This window comes from Cricetulus griseus, chromosome 3 (assembly GCF_003668045.3).
Source record: "Cricetulus griseus strain 17A/GY chromosome 3, alternate assembly CriGri-PICRH-1.0, whole genome shotgun sequence".
NCBI classification, from domain to species: domain Eukaryota; kingdom Metazoa; phylum Chordata; class Mammalia; order Rodentia; family Cricetidae; genus Cricetulus; species Cricetulus griseus.
In genome coordinates this window covers 106,521,345-106,531,250 of record NC_048596.1, presented here as the reverse complement: position 1 = coordinate 106,531,250, position 9,906 = coordinate 106,521,345, and the positions used below count along the sequence as shown (strand labels likewise).

At 40.1% G+C, this 9,906-nt stretch overlaps 1 protein-coding gene across 3 annotated transcripts in view; it reads right to left on the bottom strand.

The window, feature by feature from the left end:
* Window positions 1-1,644: 1,644 nt before the first annotated feature.
* Window positions 1,645-9,906, bottom strand: part of Ankrd42 (ankyrin repeat domain 42) — a 58,131-nt gene continuing 49,869 nt past the window's right edge. For 2 of the 3 annotated variants that reach the window (XR_004769137.1, XM_027407654.2), the window contains 2 exons: window positions 6,389-6,533; window positions 1,645-2,013 (listed from right to left, as the gene is read on the bottom strand). Coding sequence is in view for 2 of the 3 variants with exons in the window: in XM_027407654.2 (XP_027263455.1) it covers window positions 1,927-2,013; window positions 6,389-6,533 (232 nt within the window). In the remaining variant the exon portion in view is untranslated. Of the gene's footprint in view, window positions 2,014-5,597; window positions 6,534-9,906 lie in introns of those variants that run through there. The other variant, XM_027407652.2, reaches the window with a different exon arrangement.

Below are 9,906 nucleotides of genomic sequence, written 5' to 3'. Positions count from 1 at the left end.
ACTCTTTCTTCCTTCACACCCTTCTCCTCTTTTACCCCCCAAACTTGGGGTTTACCATTTCAGCTAAACTGTCAAACCTCAGGACTCCATCTGTCCCTGTCCCCCAGGGCTGGGATTACCAACACAGGCTGTATACCCAGGTTTTACAAGGGCGCTATGCATGCAAGCTCAGGTGAGTCATCTCTCCATCCTCTCCATATTCTTTTTTACATCTTAGTTCTCTATCCAGATTGAAAATGCTAAGCATTTCAACAAGATTTCATAATGCCCTTCCTGGCAAAGGCTTTTTAAGAATAAATAAATTTAACTCAAAGTAATCCTGCCAATTTTTAAGATACAAACTATACAGGAGATAAAGGGTATGTTGGTGTCTTTATTTGAAAGAGTCTCATGTAGTTCTAGCTATAACCAAGAATAATCTTGAGCCTCCCAAGTGATACACTTACATGCATGTGCTACCATGCCCAATTTTATGTGATGCTGGATATTGGAGCTAGAGTTTCATGCATGCTAGGCAAGCACTTTTCCAACTGCTCTTCACCCCCATCCCAGCCAAACCAATTTTACCACTTGCTTATAGATTTTGATTAGCCTGATCTGATGTCAGCAATTAGGTTCTTGGGACCAACAGATCCTGATGACACCAGGTTAAAATAGCCACCACACAGCTTGCTGGCTCCCCATAGGAAGAAAGAGGAATAGAATGGGAATGTTTAGGAACTAAATCAAAACCATAGCTGTTTCTTAGTCAACAAAAAACAAAGTCTCTAAATTCAAGAGATTATGGGGAAAAGGAGAAAACAAGCCATGTTTTCATCCTTCTGTGTCTGCTTAACTAAAGGCAGAATTCTGAAACAAAGTATTTAAGAAAGTGTTCTTAGCAAAGGTCTAGCTCAGGCTTTTTACAAGAATAGATTTTCTCTCATGTAAAGCTTTTGAGTGACATTTGCTAGTTTTAAAAAAAAGCTGTTCTGTGTAAAAACTTTTTAAAAAGAATTTTCGGGTTTGAAGAGATGGCTCAGAGGTTGAGAGCACTGGCTGCTCTTCCAGAGGTCATGGGTTTAATTCCCAGCAACGACATGGTGGCTCATAACCATCTAAAATAAGATCTGGTGCCCTCTTCTGGTATGCAGGCAAACATGCAGGTAGAACACTATATATAACAAATAAAATTTTAAAAAAAAATTCTTCCAAGTCTAGATGCTCTGTAAAAGTTAAGTCATTTGAATAAATGAAATGTTTTGTCAGGGTGGGTGGGTGCGTTTAGGGGCATATATGCATGCATGTGCATCTCGAGACAGTCACTCTGGAGCCCAGCTGCCTACACATTCATAATACTCTTTCCCCAGTCTCCTAACTGCTGGATTTAGAGTGTGTACTGTAATACCTGACAAAGAACAAAACTCTTAAAACTATATGCACATTAATAGTGGTAAATAGAACTTTCTAGACAGTAAAAAAATACAACTTTAGACAGGCATGATGGTGCACACCTTTAATCCCAGTACTTGAGAGTCAGAGGCAGGTGGGTCTTTGTGAGTTCGAGGCAGTCTGGTGTACAAAGAGAGTTCTAGGACAGCCAGAACGGTTACACAGATAAACCCTCTCTTGAAAAACCAAAAAAAAAAAAAAAAAAGAGAGGAGAGAGAGAGAGAGAGAAACTTTATTATAAAGCCATAGTGTCATTTTAGTAATTTTTATTTCCTAGAATTGGATTTCCTTTGACTATTAATTTATCTTATATTTCAGTTTATGTAAATACTTACAAAATTATTATTCATAAATGTTGGCTTGCATGTATATGTATATGAAAAGTATCTACCTGAGTCCATGTCGTTTTCAGCTTCATATCTAGGATTTTTATTGATTTGCAGTTATATCATGAAGGGGAAATCAACTGTTTGTTTGACCTTATTACACTAATTATTAGTACCTTCTCACAAACACGCCCCCAGGAGATGCTTTCTTTTTCACTTTCCGCTTTTCTTTGCTAGACTCACATGAGTCATCTTCCTATAAACAAAGAAAGGAGAGTCAAATAAAGCTTCATGCTAACATTCTTCAAAATCATCCAAAAAGCCATGCTACGTATTTTCCTTTAGGATTAAATTTCCTTTAGGATTTTGTATAACCACATCCCCAGACCTCAAGTACTAGTGCTTCGTGTTGTACTGGATCGTAAGGCTGGGAGACTCCTTGGAAAGTCATTCAGTGCCATCTCTGCTTAATATAGACCCCAAAGGGAACAATTTTTCATTTCTGCTTCTATCTTAAATAACATTCCATACATTACTGCAATGTCTAATGTACTAATATGACTGCATTTGGAATCTTTATGGAGCCCTACAGGGCTGGGATTTATCTTTCTTGACTTCTCCATTCCTGAGTTTTTGTTTACACAGTACTCCTTTACAACTTTTTTCTCATTTTCTACTTAGCCCATTCCCTGAAACTTTCTCATCATCTTGGTATTCACAAGAGTCAACAAGTGCTATAGGAAGAAGCAAAGGAAGGGACAAGAGCACAGCAGGTGTTCAGCAGAAATTAATCGTTGTTGAATAGTTGTAGTGAAAAATGCTTTAAGTGCCATTTACCCTAGAGGCAAGCTACATGCTCAGGAATAGTTGTCCAACACTATACAGACTCCATGCTTTGGTATTGTCTTTTTTGTTGTTGTTTTGTTATGTGTGTGTGCTTGAAATTAGATGGGGGTCTGAAAAGAGTTGGGGGTGGGGAGGAATATGACCAAAATATACTGCACAAATTAATTTTTAAAAAGAAAATGCCCTGTTTAGTTGATGCAGATGTTCCTAAAATGGCCTTTCCAGCACATGTCCTTGGGAAGGGCTCATGGCTAGAGTTACTTCCGAAGATATTCCTGTGCATGCCATTGCTCATGTGCTCAAGAGTTAACTCTTGTATACAGCATATGAACCATGGAAGTTGCTACTATCCAGTACAACCTGGAAAAAAAAAAAAAAAACATGTCTCCATACCCTTCCCTCTGCTTTGCTCCTGAAATTTAACTTGGAATCACCCAAGTTCTTAAAGACAAACCTTGTCTGAATTTTTGACAAGTACAATAAGAAAATGAGAGTGAATGACTTATAATTCAGTAACAGTGTGTAAAAAGCATGTGTGGATTTGGAGTTAGGCAGATTAAAATCACAGCTATCTAACAAAAAGTTTATTTTATCTGGCACTAGGTTTCTCAATTAGCAATATGAAACATTGCATCCTAAACAAAAAGCCTTGATGTTAATCCCAGTATTTAAGCAACAATACCCATTATTGATGATGACAGAAATTTCAAAGTGTGTTAAATGATCTCATGAAACTTAAATTTCAGTACTGTGGGTAATGTATTCAACCACACTGAAAAAGGGAGACTCCCTCGAAGCAGTATAAAGTATAAAAGTGCATAATGGAAAGAGGATCTGTGGCTAGGAGCCTTAGGACAGGCAGATTTGATAGGGAACCTGGAGACATAAGACATAAGAACGAAACAAAAAAAGGAGGAGAAGAAGGAGGAGGAAGAGAAGCAACAGCAGCAGCAGCAGCAGCAGCTAGGCAATGGTGGCACACGCCTTTAATCCCAGTACTCCAGAGGCAGAGGCAGGTGGATTTCTGAGTTCCAGACCAGCCTGGTCTCCAGAGCTAGTTCCAGAATAGGCTCCAAAGCTACTCAGAGAAACCCTGTCTCAAAAAAAAAAAAAAAAAAAAAAAAAAAAAAAAAAAAAAAAAAAAAAAAAAAAACCTTAAGAATGAAATGATCTAAGGCTTGGTGCAGGAAAGTGTATGCTAAGTTCAAGTCGGATCACTTACATAAAAACTGACAAATGGGGGACTGAGAAGGTGTTAAAGCTCAATCAAAATTGAGGAATTCACTTTGTTCTAGGCAAAGATTTCAGAACAAGAATTGACAGGAAACTAAGTTGTTTACTCAAATGTATTTGGATAGGGAAGGACTAGATACCTAAATACAAAACTGGCCAGGTGTAGTGGTATACACCTCTATCTCAGCATTTGGGAGGCAGAGCCAGCCATGGCTTCATAGAGAGACCCTGTCTCAAAACAAACAAAAACTAGGCAGTTAAGAAAATAGATCTGAGTGTGAAAATCTGGTCTTGATGATAAGTTTGGTTTCAGTTTTAAATTAGACACTGCTGGAAATTTAAGATGAAAATATTCCGCTATCAGAACATAGGAAGGGAACCCTAGTGAGAACATGATACTAAAGTACAAGTTAGAGTCTTTGTAGACAGAAACAGACATATGATCAAAAGACGGGGTTCCCAGATGCTCTTTGGGAGGCCAGTACGGGACTAATCCAGCCCCCTGATCATGGATGCCATCGGGGATGCCCCTGCACTCCTGGGAGCCTCCGGAGGTGGACTGGCTTTTTGCCCTGGTGTATGTGGGGGACTTCGAGAGCCCATCCCACTTGAAGGGATGCACTCTGTCTCTGAACACATGGGGAGGGTCCCAGGCCCAGCACAGGAAGATTTGGTGGACTTGGTGGAGCCCCGGTTGGGGGCCCTACCCTGCCTGGGGAGTGGTGGGTGGATGGGGTGGGGGTAGGTTGGAGGTGGGGGAGAAGGAATGGGGGTAAGGGGAGGGAGAGGGAGAGGGGAATTATATGTGAAACAAGCCTGTTCCCTAACTTGAATTAATAATAAAAAAAAATTAAAAAAAAAGACGGGGTTCCAGTTTGTCCTTGCCAACCTAGCCTTACATGGTGGCACAAAACTGCAATAACACATGGAAGACTGAGGCAGGAGATTGTGAATGAGACCAACCTGGGCTACCTAGTGCATTTTAGGTCTATCATAACCTAAGACCCTGTCTCAAGAACAAAATAAAAGACGAGAGGAGAGAAGACACATACATAAACATATGTGTCCTAGATATATGGAAAAATTTTCTACATCTCATAAGCTAAACTGTTGCAATGGCTTCATCTGGAGAACATTTATCTGGTTTCAACATGTTGCAAGCAACTCCATTATATTATGTCACAATCTCTGAAGTGATTAAAGAAACTAACAATTAGTTTGGCCAAAATAAAAAGCTAGGGAGTTTTGTTACAGATCAGACAAGGTGGCAGAGGTCTGAAACAATTTATCCATGATGACTGGAGACAAAAACTTCTCTAAAGGATGAATATGTTCATGGTTCTCAGTCCCCCACAATGTCAGGGTAAGCTGTCCCCAGGACCACATCACAGTGTTTTTTGAGACAGGGTTTGTGTAGCCCTGGCTGTCCTGGAACTCAATCTGTATACCAGGCTGGCCTCAAACTCAAAGATTCATCTACCCCTGCCTCCCAAGTGCTGGGATTAAAGGCATGTGCCATCACTGCCTAGCTGCTGATGCTGCTGCTGATGCTGCTGCTGCTGATGCTGCTGCTGCTGATGCTGCTGCTTCTCTTCCTCCTTCTCCTTTTTTTGTTTCGTTCTTATCTCTTATGTCTCCAGGTCCCCTATCAAATCTGCCTGTCCTAAAGCTCCTAGCCACAGATCCTCTTTCCATTACGCACTTTAATACTTTATACTGCTTCGAGGGAGTCTCCCTTTTTCAGTGTGGTTGAATACATTACCCACAGTAATTTAAACTGAAATTTAAGTTTCATGAGATCATTTAACACACTTTGAAATTTCTGTCATCATCAATAATGGGTATTGTTGCTTAAATACTGGGATTAACATCAAGGCTTTTTGTTTAGGATGCAATGTTTCATATTGCTAATTGAGAAACCTAGTGCCAGATAAAATAAACTTTTTGTTAGATAGCTGTGATTTTAATCTGCCTAACTCCAAATCCACACATTCTTTTTACACACTGTTACTGAATTATAAGTCATTCACTCTCATTTTCTTATTGTACTTGTCAAAAATTCAGACAAAGTTTGTCTTTAAGAACTTGGGTAATTCCAAGTTAAGTTTCAGGAGAAACTCTATTTTACTGTCTCATTCTATGTTTCTTGGTTTGTTCAGGTGTTGCTGATATGGGACTTTGTGGGGACATTGTTTCTTCTACTAGAAAAACTGACACCAGGTGGAATCATCTAAATTCTTGCCCTTTTGACTTCAGCTTTTTTTTTTAATAACAAAAGTTATGTATTTGAAACTCAAAGTACAGTTCCAGAAAGCAAAATAATAATGCTTATTCACAGTGGCAAATGGTGTCAGATTCACAATCTTGATGTCAGTTCTAGAAAGTAGAGTTAGCTCTAGTTTGTAACACAAGCTCAAATAGGCCAAAAGCTTTTACCCACATCAAAAAAGATTATAGACAGGATTCAAATCCAGCCCCAACCCAAAACTTACAATCTTAGCCTCTTCTAGATACTGTTTATGAAGGAAAATAAATGTGTTAAGAACACCAACCATAGCCACGACACTGGGGGCCTGAATTTTCTTCAGCATTTCCTTGAGTTGATCCATATCTGCTCGATATTCATCCAGTTGACACTCTAACTTTTCTCTTCGGAGTCGCTCATAAGCCAACTGGCCTTGCAGCTCTTTGATGGTCCTATCAAAAATGTTTTCTCAGTCAATCTCAATTTACATAACGACTATTTTTGTTAACTGTGGAAAGCATCTATACTTTAAAGCAAATAAAATAAATCATTTATTTGTCAACTGTGTTTAGGGTCTTTTATAAATCAGCAGTGATTTAAGTACTGGGGAACAAATAGTGGCCAAGAAATAAATAAGCAAAATACATGGGATGCAGGAAGGTAACAAGTATTAAGATAGAGAGAGAAAAGCAGGAAACAGAAATATAAAACGTGGAGCAGTTGATTAACACTTCAGTGCTAGTTAGTTTTTTTGTCAATGTGACAAAAGCTGAGTCATGTGGGAAGAGGGACCCCAACTGAGAAATTCCTTCCATCAGACTGACCTCTGACCTGGGGCATACTTGTGGGATATTTTCTTAATTAAAATGAATGATGTTGGAGGGCCCAGCCAGGCCCACCTAGATGGGTGCTCCTTAGAGTATAAGAAACAGGCTGAGCAAGCTATGAAGAGCCAGTCAGTAAGCAGCTTCAGTTCCTGCCTCCAGGTAATCTTGCCTTGAGTTCCTGCCCTGACATCCCTTTAAAGACAGACTGTTAACGTTCCTCCCCCAAGTTGGTTTTGGTCAGTGTTTCATCACAGCAACAAAAAAGCAAACTAGGAAAGAAATTGGTACCAAAGAGTGGGCTATTGCTGTTGTTAGGAACAGGCAAAAGCACCTTGTCCTAGGTACTGCCATTTTGATTTCATGCTACATTTTACCGGCAGGATAAAACAAAGTTCATATTCCCAAGCCCTAGGGGATTAGGGAACCTTACAATAACTGACCCACCTCCTCCTTAAGCAATAGAAATAGTCTGTTATGAATCTTTAGTTCTCTAAAATCATTATGGCTGTTTCCTAACAACAGAAGAAACAAATGAATCTGATTGGTTGGACTGAAAAGCTTGCATTCTATGTCACTTGACAATGATGGAACACAAAGGGAAAGCCCCTAATCTTTGAATCCTGATGGGTGGAAAAAAGAAACTATTGTGGCACAGTTGTTAGTGGGTTTTGTGCTTAAACGCTTTCTGGAATGACCATTAGGGGGCGCAGTCAGCTCCTGTGTCTCTACTGTGGTCACTGATTAGTTTCTGTAGTGCTGCCCCACAATAAATCTTGCTTTGGGGGACCTGTCTGCTCAGGTTGACTCAAAGCCTTGGCTTGGAACTGCAACACTGTGACAGACCTGGTCATGTTGTTCTGAGGAGGATTGTGGCAGCTTTTGGAGCTCTAAGTACTAAAAGGTTAATGAGCTGTTGTGGGAGCTTGGAAGTAAGAATTTTGAGAGATGTAGGCTGATTTGTAAAGTTTCTGAAAGTAGTAGAGACTATCAGGGCCATTCCTGTGATATATCTGAGTTAAGATCTGTGGAAGCACTGGGCAGTGGTGGTGCATGCCTTTAATCCCAGCACTTGGGAGGCAGAGGCAGGTGGATCTCTGTGAGTTGGCCACCAGCCTGGTCTAAAGAGCTAGTTCCAGGACAGCCTCCAAAGCCACAGAGAAACCCTGTCTCAAAAAACAACAACAACAACAACAACAACAACAACAAAAAGGATCTGTGGAAGCAAAGCCTGTGCTTCACTGCAACAGCAGATGCTGGTCAGCTAGGGCTGAAGGGTCGATCAACTGTGGTCAACAAGAGACCACCACCACTGGAGTGATTTGCTCTGCTGGGCTAGTTAATACTGGTCAGCTGAGGGTGAGGAATCAGCTGTGAGCAATAAGAGATTGGAATTATTGAGATGAAATTCTCTGGCAAGTATTTCCTCAGTGTCAGGACGTGGAAGCTGTGGTCCTGTAGGGGATCAAGGGGGCATCTTAAGCTAGAAGTTGAACTTGGTAACACTTAATCTCCCTGGTTCCAGGCTTGTGGCACATGCCTTTATCTTAGAACACAGAAAGTAGAGGCAGGCTTGAGGCCAGATTGGACTATATAGTGAATTCCGGATCACAAAAGCTACATAGTAAGATCCTGTCTTCATTTAAAAAAAAAAAATGTGTTTTTAAATCAGGATCACTCTATTTAGTCCTGGGTGTCATGGAACTCACTATGTAGACTAGGCTGACCTCAAACTCACAGAGCTTCGCCTCCCAAGCATTGTGTGCCCCATGCCAAGAAGAAAAAGAAGGAGATTGAGAAGAGAGGAGGAGGAGGAGGAGGAGGAGGAGGAGGAGGAGGAGGGAAGAAGAAAGAAGAAGGAAGAAGGAAGAAAGAAGAAAGAATAAAGAAAGAAAAGAAGAAGAAGAAGAAGAAGAAGAAGAAGAAGAAGAAGAAGAAGAAGAAAGAAAGAAAGAAAGGAGGAAGAAGGAAAAAAGGAGGAGGAAAGAGGAATGAGGAAGAAGGAAGAGGGAGGAGGAAGGAGAAGGAAGAAGAAGAACCTTTTAACTCTTAAAGTATTTTAATTTTTAAAAGACTTAAGGAATTTTAAAAGTTATACTATATTTTATGTTGTGATATTAACATGAGATCTTTGGGGTAAACAAGAAAGGTTGGTTTAATAATTCCGTATTTGTGTCAAACTGACCAGGGTCAATTGTGCTGGTGAGTTTTGTCAATATGACAAGAGCTCATCTGGAATGAGGGAACTACAAATAACCCCTTTCCTCCTCAAACTGGGTTTGGGGAGTGTTTTGTCACAGCAACAGAAAGCATGCTAGGACAACTTCATATACATGGTTAGGGAGACTTTGCTGAAAAGAGATTTGAGCCAAGTCCTGAAAAGAATGAGAGAAGTATTTAGAATGTGGTTAAGATCATTCCAGAAAGTGCAGAACAAGCCCTAAGAAAGGATTATGCCAAAGCAAGTTCAAGAAAGCTAAAGGCCAGCACAATTGGAATAGTTTAAACAAGCCAATAGTGTAGATTAGCAGTAAAGGAGAGCCAGAACAAACACTGCCTCATCAGTCATAGGAAAGACTGGCTTCTCAAAGTAAAACAGGAAGCCAGTAGAGAGGGCTTGATATTGTAACAACATGATTTCGCTTAAGCGTTTGTTTGATTTTTCTGGATGCTGTGTTAAGAACTACAGGGTAAGAAATATACGTAAAGGCAGGGGTCAGTGAACTGGAATGAAAGATGCTGTGACTTGAACCAGAGTTTTTGTCTCTATCACTGAATGGTGAGGATAGCACAGTGGTAAGCATGCTGGGCCTATAATTTAGTGAACAAAGAAATGGACTTCATAATTCTTTCAGGCTAATGTGAATGTTTACAGATCATGTCACCTGTGCTAGCTGAACGATTTAAAATCACTGTGGTCTCAAAACCTCAATAAATAGTGTCAATTTTGCAAGATGAAAACAGTTTGGAAGACTGGAATCACATGGCATGAGTATATTTA